The 17,138-nt window shown below is 35.9% G+C and overlaps 2 protein-coding genes across 4 annotated transcripts; both read right to left on the reverse strand.

Moving 5' to 3' along the window:
• LOC126600230 (succinate dehydrogenase [ubiquinone] flavoprotein subunit 1, mitochondrial) lies at positions 1–4,968 on the reverse strand. Its single transcript, XM_050266799.1, has 16 exons — positions 4,691–4,968; positions 4,024–4,191; positions 3,816–3,903; positions 3,431–3,577; positions 3,189–3,329; positions 2,814–2,899; positions 2,620–2,712; positions 2,465–2,528; positions 2,145–2,288; positions 1,823–2,010; positions 1,530–1,704; positions 1,274–1,444; positions 1,027–1,096; positions 811–931; positions 700–737; positions 1–327 (listed from the first exon to the last, which is right to left on the reverse strand). The coding sequence occupies exons 1-16, from the start codon at positions 4,793–4,795 to the stop codon at positions 225–227; spliced, it is 1,902 nt and encodes a 633-aa protein (XP_050122756.1). The 5' UTR covers positions 4,796–4,968; the 3' UTR covers positions 1–224.
• A 5,820-nt stretch (positions 4,969–10,788) lies between these two features.
• LOC126613856 (cytochrome P450 90B1-like) lies at positions 10,789–15,879 on the reverse strand. Of its 3 annotated transcripts, none has more exons than XM_050281463.1 (8): positions 15,407–15,873; positions 14,929–15,253; positions 14,534–14,686; positions 14,204–14,446; positions 13,837–13,929; positions 13,668–13,746; positions 13,065–13,171; positions 10,789–11,608 (listed from the first exon to the last, which is right to left on the reverse strand). In XM_050281463.1, the coding sequence occupies exons 1-8, from the start codon at positions 15,616–15,618 to the stop codon at positions 11,339–11,341; spliced, it is 1,482 nt and encodes a 493-aa protein (XP_050137420.1). In that variant the 5' UTR covers positions 15,619–15,873; the 3' UTR covers positions 10,789–11,338. The 3 variants fall into 3 exon arrangements, with proteins under 3 accessions (XP_050137420.1, XP_050137419.1, XP_050137421.1); XM_050281462.1 differs by having other exon boundaries at positions 10,789–11,611; positions 15,407–15,871; XM_050281464.1 differs by lacking the exon at positions 10,789–11,608 and adding an exon at positions 12,789–12,967 and having other exon boundaries at positions 15,407–15,879.
• Between the last annotated feature and the right edge of the window lie 1,259 nt (positions 15,880–17,138).

Consider the following 17,138-nt stretch of genomic DNA (forward strand, 5'->3'; position numbering starts at 1 on the left):
TAAACCAAAAACACTTAACAAATTAAATACATTCGGAGATTTATTCCCCATTGCTTCAAGTACACATTCCAATCCTCGATTGAAATTATTGACACCATGAGTTTTTAACCCAGAGAAATGCAACACATTATTAGTCAAAAAGCTGTACCTACAACAATTGACAGAATTCTTCCTTACGGAATCACTACATGCTCGTACCAGCTCTGCAGTCTAGTCGTACCTTCTCAGTAGACACGAGCTTTAGGTGGGAATGTCTCGATTTCATCATCTAATGTGTTCATGTGAACCGGTCTGTAGTCTAGTCGGACCTTCTTATTTTCCCAGTATCTGCATTGAAAATGAACATAATTTATACAATGAAATGCCGAGAATAGATAACGACATATATCCCAAAACATTCTCAGTTACAACTTAGCATAGACAGCTTAACAGAGAACGTGTGTTTTTAACAATTGAGTCTAAAGTTCCTTGTGCCTTTGAAAGTCCCTCGTCCAAAGATGGGGTAAAAGGTGTTAAGTTATAAAATATAAAGACAACAGGCTAATGAAACGTTCACCGTTACTTTTGAACTTTGCCTAGTGGGGATAAACTGTTTGATCTATCAAGTAATTGTGAAGAGAATTTTGCCTAATTGACCATTGTACCTGTGTTTTCTATTTAATTTAATATTATTCTAAAGAGGATGGAAAATTGACTTACCCCAGTGTATGTTTCATCCATTTCTCATCATCCCTTGTCTGCAAAACCAGAAGAAATTTCATTATATAGTGGTAGGGAAAACACATTTTAACTAAAAGAAACAGGGCTAACCGTGAAATCTTCACGAGCATGTGCTCCTCTGCTTTCTTTCCTCGCTTCAGCGGAATGCATGGTGATAGAGGCATTTATCAAAAGGTTTTCCAACTCTATAGTCTCTATCAAGTCGGAGTTCCTGTCAAAAGATATTATTTTTCAATTGTAAGCTCATAAAATATATAAACAAACGTATATACTTATTTGTCAACATTCTTGTCTAAAACTTTTCACCATATCAAACTCCGATCCTTCAATTGAACATCATGAAAGCTCTCCCATGCCTTGTCAATCAACTGAACACCTACAGAAGAATGCAGAAAGGGGTTAAGTTAAAGGTTGCAATAGTAATTGACCCCGAATCTATAAGTTTGGGGAGAATGAGATCTTCAGTTTCAGGAGAATACAATGAAGCCACTTGACGTATCCAGAAGGGTAGAAAATGGGGTCAAGGCATTGTAACTTCTGTGAATAAGAATACCTTCTTCTAATGTTTCTTGTGTGCGGAACACAGCAGCATTATTTTGCATTATTCGTTGCATATTCAACCGGATTTTTGAAGTTGGTAATGAGCCATTTGAATTCCTTATTTTGTCCAACCATGCAATGGTCTTCTCTCCAGCATCCTTTTCCAGGGGCTTTTGTTTCTCCCCTACACAAATTAATTAGAGAAGTTTAAGTCTTTCATACATATATTATTATTGATTTTATCTTCATTAGCACAAAAATAAGCTTGCCTGGTTTATGGATCTCTGCAACTCTATTTGCACATGCTCGACCAAAAACAACAATGTCAAGGAGTGAATTTGCACCAAGCCGATTGGCACCGTGAACAGATGCACAGGCTGCCTCCCCAGCTGCCATTAAACCAGGAATTGTTACATCTGGATCATCACCTTTAATGGTAACTACCTGAAAAACAAGAGAGCATGTTGGTGAGCAAAAGCAAACTTTCACAGAATGAGCTACATTGCAGGCCGTTGACTAAATAACAAGGGGGCCATTTGACACGAACTCCATCAACTCATACCTCTCCGTGGTAATTTGTTGGAATTCCACCCATATTATAGTGCACAGTAGGTAAGACAGGAATAGGCTCCTTTGTAACATCCACACCAGCAAAAATGGCAGCAGTTTCGGAGATACCAGGAAGCCTCTCCTTGAGTACATCTGGGGGCAAATGATTCAAGTGGAGATAGATGTGGTCCTTCAAAGGTCCTGATGAAAACAACTGTAAGAGTTACTAAACCACACACCCAAAGCATAAAAAACAAAAAAGCGAGCTTCGCTCAAAGATAGACAGCAGCATCAGCAAGGATGAAGGTCAATATCATTTCAGAATGCATCATTACCTACACCACGACCCTCCCGGATTTCCATGGTCATAGATCTCGACACAACATCCCTAGAAGCAAGATCTTTCGCTGTAGGGGCATATCGTTCCATAAATCGCTCACCTTCACTATTCCTCAGGATACCACCTTCCCCTCGTGATCCTACAAGTTGCAAAAATAATCACATTATATCACATTATATCATTTTATAACTTCAATTGAACTGTGACTAAAGCAACAGCATAACAAGATGATAACAAGGTGAGATTACATAGTGGATCATATAACCAAGTTTGATATTAACCTAACAATTTTATCGAAGTCTTAAGAAAGCTAACCTTCAGTAATGAGGCATCCAGCACCATATATACCAGTAGGGTGAAACTGCACAAACTCCAAATCCTGCAGAAGGGACATACAACAATAAAATATACAAATAAAGACAGGGAAAGCTTGCTTTAGATTCAAGATTGGGAAGGACCAAAACACAAACCTGAAGTGGGAGGCCAGCACGTGCAACCATTGCATTACCATCTCCAGTGCAGGTATGTGCTGAGGTTGCAGAAAAGTATGCTCTACCATAACCCTGAAAGAACCACAAAAGATAGATTTAGATATGATTGCTTAAATGGAATAAGGGAAACACCAATGAAATATCTCTAATGGAAGCAAAAACGGAAAATATACCCCTGTGGCCAAAATTGTTGATGACGCTTGGAAACGATGTAGAGTTCCATCCTCCATATTTAATGCAATGACTCCTTGGCAGCCCCCTGAATATTCAATCTCAATAATCAATTACCTTAACCAACACGCACACTGAATATACAAACAACAATCCTTTTGTCATATTCTACATGCAATTCTATCAATAAAAGAGTAAATCTTACGGTGGAGACAGCTGAACATTTTTACACAGTATACCAAAGCATCAACATATAAGTATGAACCTTCAAAATGGTGAGGATTAAGATTTATATCTACAAGTGGAAGAAGGGTTCTCATGATACCACTTCACTAAATTTGAATTTTATGAGGTGTGTCTAATATGCATCAACTTACCCTCACTGTCCATTAAAAGATCCAAAGCAAAGTATTCAACAAAAAATTGTGTATTATGTTTCATTGCTTGTCCATAGAGAGTATGCAATAGAGCATGCCCAGTTCTGTCAGCAGCACAAGCACATCGGTATGCCTGTCCACCTACAGGGTAGCAAGATAAAGGTAAAGGAAGTCAATGTCAGACAACAGAAACCATAAGATAAAAGTAACAACTTCAAACCTGCATGGATACATCGTCTTACCTTTTCCGAAGTCAAGACTTTGACCACCAAATGCACGTTGATATATTCTTCCATCTTCAGTTCGAGAAAATGGCAATCCATAATTTTCAAGTTCAATCACAGCTTTCGGAGCCTCTCTACACATATACTGGATGGCATCCTGATCACCTATAGAAACATGAAACCCTTACATGTCAAATACAACCAAAAAGTCATAAAACCACAAAGTCCGTGTCGATCTATCTGCAAGTGCACGTTGGGGGTGCAAGAATATGAGTGCCTAGGAAATCCTATACAGATTAAATAGAATAACCCCTTTAATCTAAACAGCCAAGTTTTTCCGTATAACACCCCAGCCCAAAATCTAATGGAATCATAGTTGTGTCAAGTTTTACAGGTAACATACCCAGCCAATCGCTTCCCTTGACTGTGTCATACATATGCCACCTCCAGTCATCCTCAGTCATATTTCCTAATGCAGCATTTATACCACCCTACACACAACTCATAGCATAAACAAGGATATCCAACCGAAAGAAACGAACTTGACATATTGACATTATTTCGAGGGAGCTATATGCAATAGTCGGAATAAGTTTTGCAATATCTCATACCTGGGCTGCAACAGTGTGGGAACGAGTTGGAAAAAGCTTAGTAATGCAAGCAGTGTTAAATCCATGCTCCGAAAGTCCAATTGCTGCTCTCAGCCCCGCACCGCCTGCCCCGACGACCACTGCATCATAAGTATGGTCCACCACGGTGTACGGAGAACGTCCTGTAGCCTGGAAAAACCAAAAGTGCATACATTATTGCCAAATACAATCGATCACAAGTGAAAATGCCTAAACTTGCACATATATTAAACAATAATCAACTGGTCAAATAGAGAGTTAAAATGATTGAAACCAAAAAAGGAATAACTTCGAATCAAACTTTAACTTTCAAAGGAAACTAATCCAATTAGCAGCAATGAGGGCGTTTCGAATTCGAGGAAATGGAAAAGCAGACGCATGTAAGCGTAGATTCCCTTATTTTCCTGCTAATTCTCGGCAACCAAACAGAACAGGAATGAAAAAATCAAGTACAAGCACATATACAATGAAAAATACCAAAACAATCAGCTGGAATCCGATTAAAATCCAATAAATTCATCCAAAAACCAACAAAAAAAAAGTTGCGTCTAATTTCCAATGAAGCTTTGCAGAGCAAATGAAATCAATAATCAAAGATAAAACGACGAACAAGTTGGAAAAAATCCAAAGATTGAGAGAGTTATCGTACGGATTCGGAGGAGAAGAGCCTGGAGAAGTGAGATCTAAGAGAATCGGTGGAGGCGGATCTCTTGGAGGAAGAAACGCCGAGCCCACGAGAAACGCAGCGCCACATCTCGCCGGAAGCAGTGGTAGCTCTGGGGTGGTGTTTGGTAACGGGTTTATCTCTGTCCCTCCGTGTATCCTCTGTCCGGGGTTCCTTTTTTATCGGCGTCGCAGTGGGAGGCGAAATGAGAAGCGCAGCATGTGATTAGCGAATAGTTAAGGGCCTTTGATCACCATGTGCTTTTTAGTTTTCAGCTTCTAATTTTCAGTTTTTATTTATTTAATTATTATCGAGCGTGTCGTGTAATCTTCGTATATCAATAAAGTTCAATAAATTTTTTATAGGAAGTCAATAATGCTTTATGGCACGAAAATATGTTTAGCTTTTATAAATACTGAATGACGAATTCGATATCTAAAAATCGTTGACTTATTATGTCGTTTAATTTAAATCCGTCCTGCACAAAATATCATAATAAAAAATATCAATTCATGTCACTTGGTACTACAATCTAGTGATATACCGCATGTACTAATTACCTAAACCTAAGTCTGTCTAATGGTTCCAAATTTCATCACAAAGCTCCCTATTTTGTTAACATGAATTTTGGAGAATATTTGTTCAAGTATAGTTAATCACATTTGTGTATAAATATGGCATTGGAATTCAGTGATTGGCTATTGAGCACGCTTCACGTATAAAAACCTCAGGTTGATCACTTTCCTCCTCCCCTTCCTTTAACTAATTTGTTATAAGTCGGTTTAGCATGTGTGATTGGATAATGTTGCAATCAGAGTGGGCCCATTGGCATCATAAGTGGGTGCTTTTAATGCTAATAGTTTTAAAGTTTGGTAGAGGAAGGGGAATTAAAATCATCTTTGGATATGAGTGAGTCGACGGTCATACAGATTCGGACTACTCATTTTAAATTATATCAGTTCTCATTAATAGATTTCATTGGCTCACTTCACATAAGCTAAGGGTCTAGATCTCCCTTTAACTCTTTTCAACAGCCTAAATCTCCGAATTCTTGAGTTCTACACACAAAAAAGATCTCGACTCGAAGAAGGCTGCTATTGGTATTTAAGCCACTATGGACATAGAGAAGACAAGGACCCTGTGGCATGTGATCCATCATTAGCTAAACTCTTGGGGTGCGTTTGTTGCACCAGACTATCTCGGACTAGACTAGCTTCAGGGATTAAGCTGGATTGGCTTAGACTAGACTAAACTAGACTGACTTAGTGAAGCGTTTGGTTCAGTGTCAGACTAGTAAGCAGGATAACTATTAAATTTAGATACTATATTATTTAATCTCTATTTATTAATATTTTATTATTAATCTATCATTTTACTTGTTTCTAGAAACAATCTAATGGCCAATATTTTTTTTTTTCCAAGCATATCACTGACCCATTCCTCTTTCCTCCGGTACTCTCTCCCTCCCCTCTCCCTCTTTTTATCTGGTTCACCATTTTTCTAGAGTTCTCTTCCATTCTCCGTATACATCTCTTTATTTTCCTCCGCCCATCTCGTTCCCATCCCCTCTTTTCCACCATACACTATCTCCCTAACCTCTCCATTTTTTCCTTATGCAGAGGATTCATCAAAGCTCACCACCCAACGCCTCCTCTGATTTTCTCAGAAAATCTCGGGATTTTCTGGTGATTTTGCGTTTTTGTTTTGAATTTGTTCGGGAGATTCGTCTACATGTGCTTTTGGGGGAATTTTAGAGGTTGGATTTTGAGGTTTTTGTTTTGAATTTGTTATGGAGATTCGTCTGCATGTGGTTTTGGGGGAATTTTAGATGTTGGATTTTGAGATTTAGGCAGTGGGTTGGGGGGGGTGGGTTTCAGATCTGCACAGGGGTAAGGGAGCAGGAGTTGCAGACGACAAAGGTGTGCAAATGATGTTAGAGACGGGATTAGCAATCTCGTGGTTTTTGGGGGGTCTCACTAGGGCGACTTAGCGAAGCTCTTAGTTGGAACGAGTCTGACTTAATCTCATTTAAGTTTAGTCCAGCTTGCACCAAACATGGGATTAGTAGTCTTAGCAAAGTAGTCCAATCCAGTGAACGTTAACGAGGGCAAACAAACACGCCCTTGGAGTTCTATTTGGATTTGAATTACAAACTAGGGCAATTATTGTCACATATATGACGACTCAAATTCAAAGTTAATAGAATCAAGAAGAAAACATTGATTTATTTGATAAGAAACAATATCCGTGAATGAATAGGCTAAGGTTTATTAGTTTGCTCGAAATGGATGGGTGACGGTGGTGGCCGATGGCCAGGCGGTGAGGAGCAGATGGATGGCTGACGGGATTGTGCCAACATTATAAAATAATGTGGTAAAAATATAAAGTGACAAAGAATTTATAGAAAATCTTACTTTTGAAAGAGTTCATTTTCCATTTATGTTCTTGCACACACGCACATTTTGTGACACAATATCAACGTGAGGAGAAATTAAGACCGTTCACTTATAAGTAATGTGAAATATTATTAACTCGTAATCCTAGTGCCCTCACACAAATTAATCGAAAAGAAAATGATGACATGCTCATCGAATAGAATTTATGAACTTCTCATTTGGGATTGAGCCGAACTTTTTGGCTAATTATACATGAAAGCCCGTTAGATGAAGCTTTGTCCAGACTCCGTAATTAATCTGGGTCGAAAAACAAAGTGTACTATTATATAGGTTGGGTCGGGCCCAAATCTTGGTTTCCTGATTGCCTTCTTTTTTTTAACCACAACTATGAAATCTCAAGTATGTTCTTCACACATTGCCTTATTAATCAAAGCGAGTCATATTTTATTATATGTAATACAACGATATAATTATGGGAATTTTAATGAAAATGGTTTGAGTTTATTTTAATAAAAAATTATGTTATAACTTTATTTAATGGAAAACCTTTAAATTTTAATAAAAAGGACAAAAAAAAAACTTAATTTTTAATGAAAAGGACAAATTAAAAAAAAATTTTGACACGTGCGCAAGACCTCTGCATTGTTTATGAAACTGAATACTGTTTATGAAACTGAACACTATTTATGAAATTGCAACTATTTATGAAACTGCACTATTTATGAAACTAAACGGTATTATACTATTTATTGGTCCAATTTCATGAATAGTGCCTGGTTTTTTGTCCACTTTCATAAATAGTGTCTAGTTTTTTTATCATGTTTCATAAATAATGTCTAGTTATTGGGTCCAATTTCATAAATAATGTATAGTAATTGATCCACTTTCATAAATAGTGTCTAGTTATTGGTCATGTTTCATAAATATTGTCTAGTCCAGTTTCATAAATAGTTTCCACCTAGTGATTTAGTTTTGGAAATAATGCTTAATTCTTGTTTTCGTTTCATAAATAGTGTCTATTTATTGATATAGTTTCATGAATAGTATCTACTTATTAGTGAAGTTTTATAAATAGTGTTTAATTATTAGTTCAGTTTCATAAGGTTTGAAACTTAAACCCTTTTTGGTCAAAAGTGACTTTTTAGATCAAAATCTTGAGAAGATTATGTTCTCAGTAATTATATTTAAAAAGCTGTTTTCAATTACCAAATTAAAATTTCCTCATTTTTTTCATATACCTACAATAATAAATGTAGCTCTCCATCCAATTTCTTGAGCTTGGGTGCCATCTTGGAGAAATTTTTTCTTGTGTCTGTAACACAAATGGAATACCACGTGTTATTATATAAGTTTTTTAACATAAGAATCTCACAACTTGTATAAAATGTACCATCCCGTATTCTGGGCATATTGAAAAGTTTATTATCATCATGACTACTATTGGAACCACAAAAATAAAATAGGAGAATGCAATTCAATTCGAAGTATTTTTCTTATTCTAAGCCAAAAAAAAAAATCATAAATATATCTGACGATGGACAAAAAGATAGGAGGAAAAAGTGGAGTATTTGAAGTTGGGGAGGGGAGGGGGGTATGCGCCCAGCGTAAGTTGGGTTTGTTAGGGTTTGTTTTTTAATTTCTTTTATCTTTATTATTAATCTTTTGTCTTTATTATTAAAATAAAGTTAGTGAGTGATTTTTTTAGTAAAATGTAAAATTTTGAAATCATTTTCATTAGTTTTCCTTATAATTAAAGGGGGGTCCCTAACTTCAAAAAATTGTGAGATGTAGATCAAATGACGAAATAGATTGAAGATCAAATCGAAACACACAAATAGGACATCATAAATGAAATTTTGCTGATTTGGGCTTCAACTTCGGATTTGGGCCTATGACCCGTCATTTTGAAGAAAACGGCCACCCACATCAAGATCATCGTTATGTTTTGATGTGGGCTTTTATCCCCTAAATTTCATATTTTACAGTGTTTTATTAGGGTTCTAAGTTTTAAACACGTTTTTGATATTTTATTCCTATTTGGAATCCACTCCTACTCAAAATCTCTTCGTGTTCAAATCACAGAGTTTTGTGCTTATAAGCAAAGCCGTTCATATTATTGACCTATGTAAAGATCATTTATGCAAAAAAAAAAAAAAAAAAAAAAAAGATGAAGTAAAACTAAGGTTGTTTAGTCAACTATTGTAGCAAATACATAGGCGGTTCATAATGCTTCTACCAAGTCCGTTCATTTGTTTTTACATAGTTCGATGACTAAACGACCGCAGTTCTAATTGATTTTTTCAAAGAAAATCTTTATAGAGTAATTTATAATATGAAAGGTTCTGATCATAAACATGAAGTTCTTATGAATCGGCAACGAACAATTTTGAGTAAGAACCCCTTTTCATATTCCAACATAGATAGGATGAATCATGCTTTAGGTTTGTTAGCTTATCAATCAATCAATAAACTTTGATGTATTTTCATTTGTGACGGATCCTAGTTTTCTTGTTCTTTACAATTATTGTTGAATAGTCGTTTGTTTGTCACATTGTCAGTGTGGTAGGTTTTGAACATGTATGTGTTAATATTTGATCCATATTCGAAAACTTAGAAATCAAGTTGTACCTAAATTTGACAACTATAGAGAAAATAAGATGCTTAATTATCCTAAGTTTACGTTGTAAAATCATATAAGTTCAAAATTTTGAGTGGACAATGCCCTAAAACAAAAAGAGCCTTTGATTTGGACCTGCAAACAAACTGATGGTGTACTCTCAAACCTAATATTTATTTCCGTTAATTTAAAAAGTAATCCTAATTGAGGTCCACATTTCTTTGAACCATAACGTGCAGCTTCCCAGACCTCAAACAAAAACCCATGAAATATTTCAGAAGCTAAAGGAAATAAGAACAAAACATTTCCACATTGGAAAGCGAAGTAAAACCTAACAAGGGCGACAACTGTTGCACTACAGGGATCAGAAAGTGAACGATGTGTATATATATAGCTTTGTGATGCTTTCATTCATCAAATTTGTATCCCTTGGCGTTTTTATTGGTTGACTTTATACATATAAAACCAAAGAAATTAACAAATAAAACATAAACATGCAAAACGAATGGTGGTTTCTATAGCGATATTACAAGGAACGGGTGACATATCAGTTTTGGTAGTGATATGGTTGCTTTAAGTAGGTGTGGAAAATCGAATCAGTTGTGTACCTAGTTCTGTATAATGTTATCATAATATTGGTGTGGAAGGAGCGGTGTAACAAGCTATAACGTCTAAGTATTTGAATTAGGACAATGAATAAGTATTTGAATTAGGACAATGAATCTTTGAAATTTAAATTGAGTAGAGTACCCACAAATGATCTTGTAGCGTGTTTGGAAATCTATATGTAAGTTCATTAAGTAACGTGAAGTGTTATGTTATTACTATTTCTGTTGTCAGATTGTAAATTTGAATCATTAATCTAATAGCGAAAGTAAATTGTGTTGGGTGGCTAGGAAAGCTTTTGAAACTATGCTGCAAATGCATGCATGCATTATGAAATATCAGGAGTAATAGTACATGTTGGAGGTAAAACTGTTGAAATACACATAGAAAACAAAAGGTTAGCTGTGAACTAACTGCAGTTTAAATAGGTGAATACTTGACCTCAAACAGTAAATAGTAAAAAATGATGGAAATGTAAAACATTAAATTTACCGTAAGAAACGAAAAATCAATATTATTACATATAAATAAATAATTTACCCTTGAGTCTCTGCCCACATGCATTAAGGACTCAAGACAATCAAATTTACAATGAGAGGAAGGAAGACGAGATCATTTTTCTCCTCTAGCTAGGGTTTTGCATACATGCAACTCGGTGAGACTGGTCCTAGTATACATCTGAGTAGCAGAGTAGCGGTGGTACATTAGGTCTTTTTCTTCCTTTTTGCATCTGAGTACGTCAAGTAGTAGTACCACAAAGACTCATCTACTTATCTACACTCCGTACACCACCGTGACAACCACGTTTTTACACGAAGTTGTATTATTAGTCCGAGATATTACGATTGTGTGCCAGAGTGCAGGAAAGTCTCTCTCCGAGTACTAGACAATAAACTCAAAAGGAAGTTCTACTACTACAAGCCGTTAATAAGCTCTCCTATCCCTGGTGCAGTAGAAACAATGGAGTTTGATTTGATTCCAATTCCAATTCCAATGAGTTTTAAAATCTTGGGATTATATGAGATTAGTTTGGTAGCGGTGGGCTGTGATTGGTAGTCCTTTTTGGAAATCGACAAAAGGGAAAGCAAGAGGTTGGTCGAAAGGATCGGCTAGGTCCCAGTGGAAGTTGAGGACAAGGTGGTGGATGAAAACGGCCATTTCAAGTTTGGCTAGTTCTGAACCGGCGCAAAGTCGTGGTCCTCCCCCAAATGGCATAAAGTTGTTACTTGTCATGCTCGTGTAACATGATGCTGATGATGATCCACGGTGGTGGTGGTTGTTATTCTGCTGCATAATCATTAACAATAAACACAGAATTAATCACATGTTTAGACTTCCAATCGAGCAAAATTTATTGGTTTTTCTTTAAGCTAAGTCGGGTCCCATATGGGAGGAAAGTCTAGGGTTAGGCTGTCCGACACAACAACACACTCGCACTGAGTGGAACTCCTTGCATTTAGGCTCACCTAGTCCCACTTCTCGATGCATGAGACATCCTCACCCTAAACTCTCATTTTGCATGAGTTATTTTTTGTATCACATTTGTTGATCACATCTTTAAAAAATGTAAGAATAGTCAATAATTGTGTCTATCATCCAGTGACGGATTCACTAAGGAGCAAAAGGGTTCATTTTATCCAGGCTCGGTTTCTTCCCATTAAATTCTTAAGAGTTACCTACAACATGTTTGAATTCGCCTATTCTTTACAATATGATATATAAATGTAGTATATTTAGTACATCTAGAACTATGTTAGCTTCTAGGTTAGTTTGCATTGTCACAAAGAGTGTGACTATTCAACCAAAATCATTGCAAATTTCGTGTAAGTTCCGTGGTGTACTCTCTCTCTTCCTTTTTTTATTTGGGATTTTCTGGAGCAGCTATTTGGGATTTTTCTTCTTTGGTTAATAAAGAAGAAGAAATTGGTCAGGACCAGTTCGGCATTTGACCCACTAGAGAGCTAAAGCACTTGTGCACACGTGCATGGCACCATGATAGAACCCCACTTCCACATGGTGCCTCTAAATTCGAATCATTTCCCAACCCTAAAGTCTCTCCCCACACGCACACTAGGGCAACAAAGCAAAGAAAAGCAAAGAGAGTTGGACCTAATGTAGTGTCCGTGCACGGTATGCAGCTACCAATCCTTTCAATTGGGATGATCTAGACACTTCATTTGAATGGGAAATCTCTAAGATCTCTCATCATGCATTTGCAACTATCTTGTTATTATGCCTTAGCTATTGGGATTCGAGGAGGCGTCAACAGCGAATCAAAGTGCGGACTAGGTTAAATCAATATCCGAGGGTACATTTCATATTCATAGCATGTCAAACGAAATATCATATGTATCTAGTGAAAGAGATAAGATGTATGATTGTAATGTTGATACTGATTCATAAATATCTAAACGTGGCATTAGAAGGGAGTTATAATTTTTGGATCTCTATGTTAAAGAGTGGGTTCATACTAAAACAACCAATGGCCGGAGAGATTTTTCCGATTGCCGAGAACATAACTTGGTACAACAAGTATCATAATACATGAGGTTGAATTTTTTTTTTTCCAACTATCTAACTGCTTGTATTATAACATTTGATGTACTGAGCCATGTTTCTAACACTGAAAATTTTCTCCAACGGCTGCTACATGGGAGTCACAAGAACAACCGAAAAATAATGTAAAATAATAATTATGAGGCATGCTGTAGCTGTACAAAGGCCAAAGGTATTGACTGACCTGCCATCTCCATGGATTGAAGTGTTGAGGGTGGTCAAAAAGTAAAGGATCCAAATGCACGGCTGCAATCACCGGAAGCACTTTCCACCCACATGGAATGTCATACCCTTTACAAGTTCCAAACGACAAACCAAAAAATAAATAAGAACTCAATCCTGAATGAGAAAATACTCTTTCCAAACTTCTTTCATCGATAAAATTTGAGCAGGACAGTTGATGATGGTCAAACAACACTCACAAAGAAATAGGGTTTGCAGCATTTGAGCACCATCTAACGTAAGTAGAGGTCCCAATGCAACGATTCTTTTCTCTGTGAGAGGCCCGATCACTGGGCTAGTCTGGCCATAATGACCTACTAAATGTTATCTACTTTCAAAGACAATTCTTTCTACTTAACTACTAATTAAAGTTTGACACACGTGTATAAATTTATTTATTTTCTCAAAGTACAAAACTCTTAAAATTTTTAATTTATTATTTTTGTGTACTTGTAAAATTGAAATTTCGAAGTAAATAGAGGAATGGCAGAAGCAGCTTCAGATTTGAGATGACTTTTTGGCTACAACTCCCCAACTCTTACACTAAATTATCCTGAACACTCACCTTTGTACCGAACATCCTTCAGAGCCTTTCTGTGTAAAAATCTCACCACATTCCCAAGCCGAAGCGTCTCACTGATAACCTTCACAAAAAGAAGAAAATTTCAAATCCTGAAACAAGTCACTTTTTACTGCATAAAGTTAAAAATATTAACCCATGATTAAATACTTACACATTGAGTGAACTCCATTTTCTTGTAGTCCTCCCAATCCAACTCTGTCTTCCCAGCTAGTTTCTTGGCTTTGGCAATTTCACTGTGTTCTTCCTGCAGAACAAATCAAATCGATAAAATAATAATGATGATAATAATAATAATAATAATAATCAAATAATAATAATCAAATCTCAAAAGGAGATGGATTAAAACTAAAGAACTTTAACAAAAAGCTCTAGGTACAGTTCATTTTAACGAAAATTTATATTTTTACACTAAAAAATCAATTATAGTACTATTCATTTTACCTTTTATTTTGTTTAAAACTCAAAATTATCAAATTATTTTCATTAATTTCCTTTAAAATTGATATTTTTTTACTTACCCTTAATTGCAGAATTGCATTAGGGCAGCTTGGTAAAAAGTAAATTGCTAAAGCTATGGAGACTGATGAAGTTTCATGGCCAGCAAAGAGCAAGCTCAATATTAAGTCAAGGATTTGCTCTTTTGAAAGATTTGAATTCTTCAAAACCCATCCAAGCAGATCATCTTCCCCAATGTTTTCGGTTCCCTCCGTTAATCTTTCTTTCATTTTGCACTCTATAAACTTCAGAATTGTTGATCTTGACTGTGAAAAAGTCAAAAGAAATGGCAATTAAACAGTAAAAAGTTAAATTCAGATGAGCACCCATGTTGAAAAACGATGTTTATTTACCTGTAAGGCTCTTCTGTAAGCTGTTCCTGGTAAATTCACAGGAGGAGAAACCACACCTTTCATGAAAGTAACATACAGTTTCTTGAGCTGCTCAGTCTCTGGCTTTCCAGGTTCCAAGCTCATGATATGTTTGGCCATCAAGTTAAATGTGAACTGCAGTCACTTTTTCAAAAAGCCCAATTGAGCTGTTGTCTTTCTTTTCCTTAATTCACAAGCATTCATTCACATAAATGTTAACGGTAGTGATTTTCACACTCTCGTTTTCGCCTTCTGCACTCCTCTTATTTCTGTCCCGCGATTCTCCTTTGATTTATTCAATCCGAATGCCATAAACAAAGAGAGGAGTGCAGAGAAGGCAAAAACGGACTGCGAAAATCACTTTCCGTGTTAATTACCTTCTTAGCTTCATCCTGAGCTGAAAAAACAGAGTTCTCCTTCCAACTCCCCATAACAAGAAGAGTGTGCTTTTCAACTTCTCTCATCAGATGGGTCCTGAGCCTGGCATGGCTCAAGAAATTGAGAGAAATCATCCTCATGTCTCTGTGCATGTCACCGACCAAAACCAGCATGGACCATTTCCCAAGAATCCCTCCTATGCTTCTTGGGTAGCTGCATTCAAACAATGTCCCTTCATTCTGCAGTATGAATCTGTTGAGCCCTGCATCTGCTGACACAATTGTTGACTCCCCAAATAAATTTGACTTGTAAATTTTCCCATACCTGCATAAATTTTAAGTGAAAGTTCCAGCCTTTCATAAAAACGTAGCAAAAGTGTGCTTCATACAACTTCGAAAATCGCTCGAATAAAAAATCTAAAACATGGGTTTTGAAATTCGAGGATTTTTGCTATCTGGGTATCTTATGATTTTTTACCTTGAGATATGCTGCTCCATGAATTTGCCAATGGAGATTGCAGAGTAGGGCTTCAAGTAGCCAATGGTTTCACCAAGAAAAGGCCAACCCATGTTTCCTGGCGGGAGATTGAGTCTGGTTTTCTGGTGCTGTTTCCTTCTGAGGAGAATGAGGAAGAGGAAGAGAGCTAGGATTGATGGAAGAAGACAGAGAATTATCTCTGAGTCAGCCATGGAGGCTGCTGCTGCCTTCTAACTTTTCTTTCTTCTGTTTTTCTGTGGGAGTTTTTGCTTAAGCCGTTAATGCAAGAACGAAATCGGATATCTGCTTTTTTTAAGCTCTGCAGCTGTTGAAAAGCAGTTCTGAGCTTATTTTTAAGCAAAAGGAGGTTTTATGAAACCAAAAACTCAATGAAAACCTTTTGCTCCCAGTAGGTAGCTTTTTATACGCTTCATCATTTGATCTTTTGAGCGAAAACAGCGGATAGTAGTAATCTGAGTTTTGTTATGGGGAATGCTAGAAATTTCAAAAAAATTTAGGCTTATTATATTAACATTCCATTGTTAAATAAATCTTACATACTTAATACATCTCATATTTGTTTTTTCACTTAAAAATTTGAATACATCTCATATACTTTCCCATAATACCCTCACACCCCACAATCTCAATATACACCTTATATTTTGTACATACATCCCACATTTTATATACACCACATATTTCTCAAATCTTATAACACTCATTTTTAATTTTTAGGAACTGAATCTAACTATTTGAACATTTAGTTTGCCGAAAGATTTCAAATCATCTGAACGTTCAATTTGCCGAATGATTTCAAAATGATGATTTGAAATCATCTTAGTATAGTTTGCATCGACAGAAGTAGGGTAACATCATCAATGGCTTCATTGCCAGGTTTAACTCTTGTGGTACACAATTTTTGTTTTGACTTTCACGAACTTCATTTATGTAGTGTGAAGCACTTGGAAAACATTGGTATCCATTACTTCCAAACACTGAGAAATTGGAGAAAAAAATTTCTTGGACGAACAAAGGCAAGGAGATTTCATGTAAACTCTCATTGGTATCCTTCCCCAAACAATTTGACTATAAATGGTGATTACATATTATGAAGTCTTACCTCATGTGAAGCTTCTGAAACATCGATTTCATGTTTCGTTCGTCAAAAACAATTTTTCTCAATCAACATTTTTGTAGTTTCATTGGTTAGGGTTTTGTTTAACATTTGAGGGTGAGAGGGTTTTGATAGTTGAGAAGATAAATAATACGCTAAAAGTGAGTTTGAGTGTATTTAGAATTTTATTTTTTAAACCTAAAAAGGTCAAAATTATCATTGCATAGTGGGGTAAATAAGTCATTTAATATTAAATTGATGCATTCAATATTTTGTTGGGTACTAATATAAACAGCCATTTTTTAAAACTAAATGATGTGTTTCTAATAAGAAACAAGCACGTTAATCAACACTTATTAATAATTCAATCATCTACAACCACATAATTTGATTTACAAATTTAGTTTAAAGAATTTGGCATTCCTAACATTAACCTTTTATTATTGAATACGTAATGCCATCGTATTTCCTATTGGAATATATGATTTGAGATTTTAGTAATACTACACACTTATTATATATTTATATTACATAGGTATTATCTCTCTAATAAAAATAAAACTCACTGACACATGTGAGTTTATCTCTATTAAAGAGATGATACAATTGTTGTAA

Source organism: Malus sylvestris, chromosome 2 (assembly GCF_916048215.2).
Source record: "Malus sylvestris chromosome 2, drMalSylv7.2, whole genome shotgun sequence".
In the NCBI taxonomy this organism is placed as follows: Eukaryota; Viridiplantae; Streptophyta; class Magnoliopsida; order Rosales; family Rosaceae; genus Malus; species Malus sylvestris.

What these genes read in the sequence shown, in the direction of transcription:
- LOC126600230 (XM_050266799.1), bottom strand. Translation starts at nt 4,795, where the DNA reads ATGTGGCGCTGCGTTTCTCGTGGGCTCGGCGTTTCTTCCTCCAAGAGA. An exon ending in CCGGGAGGGTCGTGGTGTAG is followed by an intron (nt 2,011 to 2,144) that starts GTAATGATGCAT and finishes TGTTTTCATCAG; the next exon opens with GACCTTTGAAGGACCACATC. An exon ending in TGCAGAGATCCATAAACCAG is followed by an intron (nt 1,445 to 1,529) that starts GCAAGCTTATTT and finishes TAATTTGTGTAG; the next exon opens with GGGAGAAACAAAAGCCCCTG.
- LOC126613856 (XM_050281462.1), bottom strand. Translation starts at nt 15,618, where the DNA reads ATGGCTGACTCAGAGATAATTCTCTGTCTTCTTCCATCAATCCTAGCT. An exon ending in ATGGAGCAGCATATCTCAAG is followed by an intron (nt 15,254 to 15,406) that starts GTAAAAAATCAT and finishes AAATTTATGCAG; the next exon opens with GTATGGGAAAATTTACAAGT. An exon ending in ATGCAATTCTGCAATTAAGG is followed by an intron (nt 13,930 to 14,203) that starts GTAAGTAAAAAA and finishes TTTGTTCTGCAG; the next exon opens with GAAGAACACAGTGAAATTGC.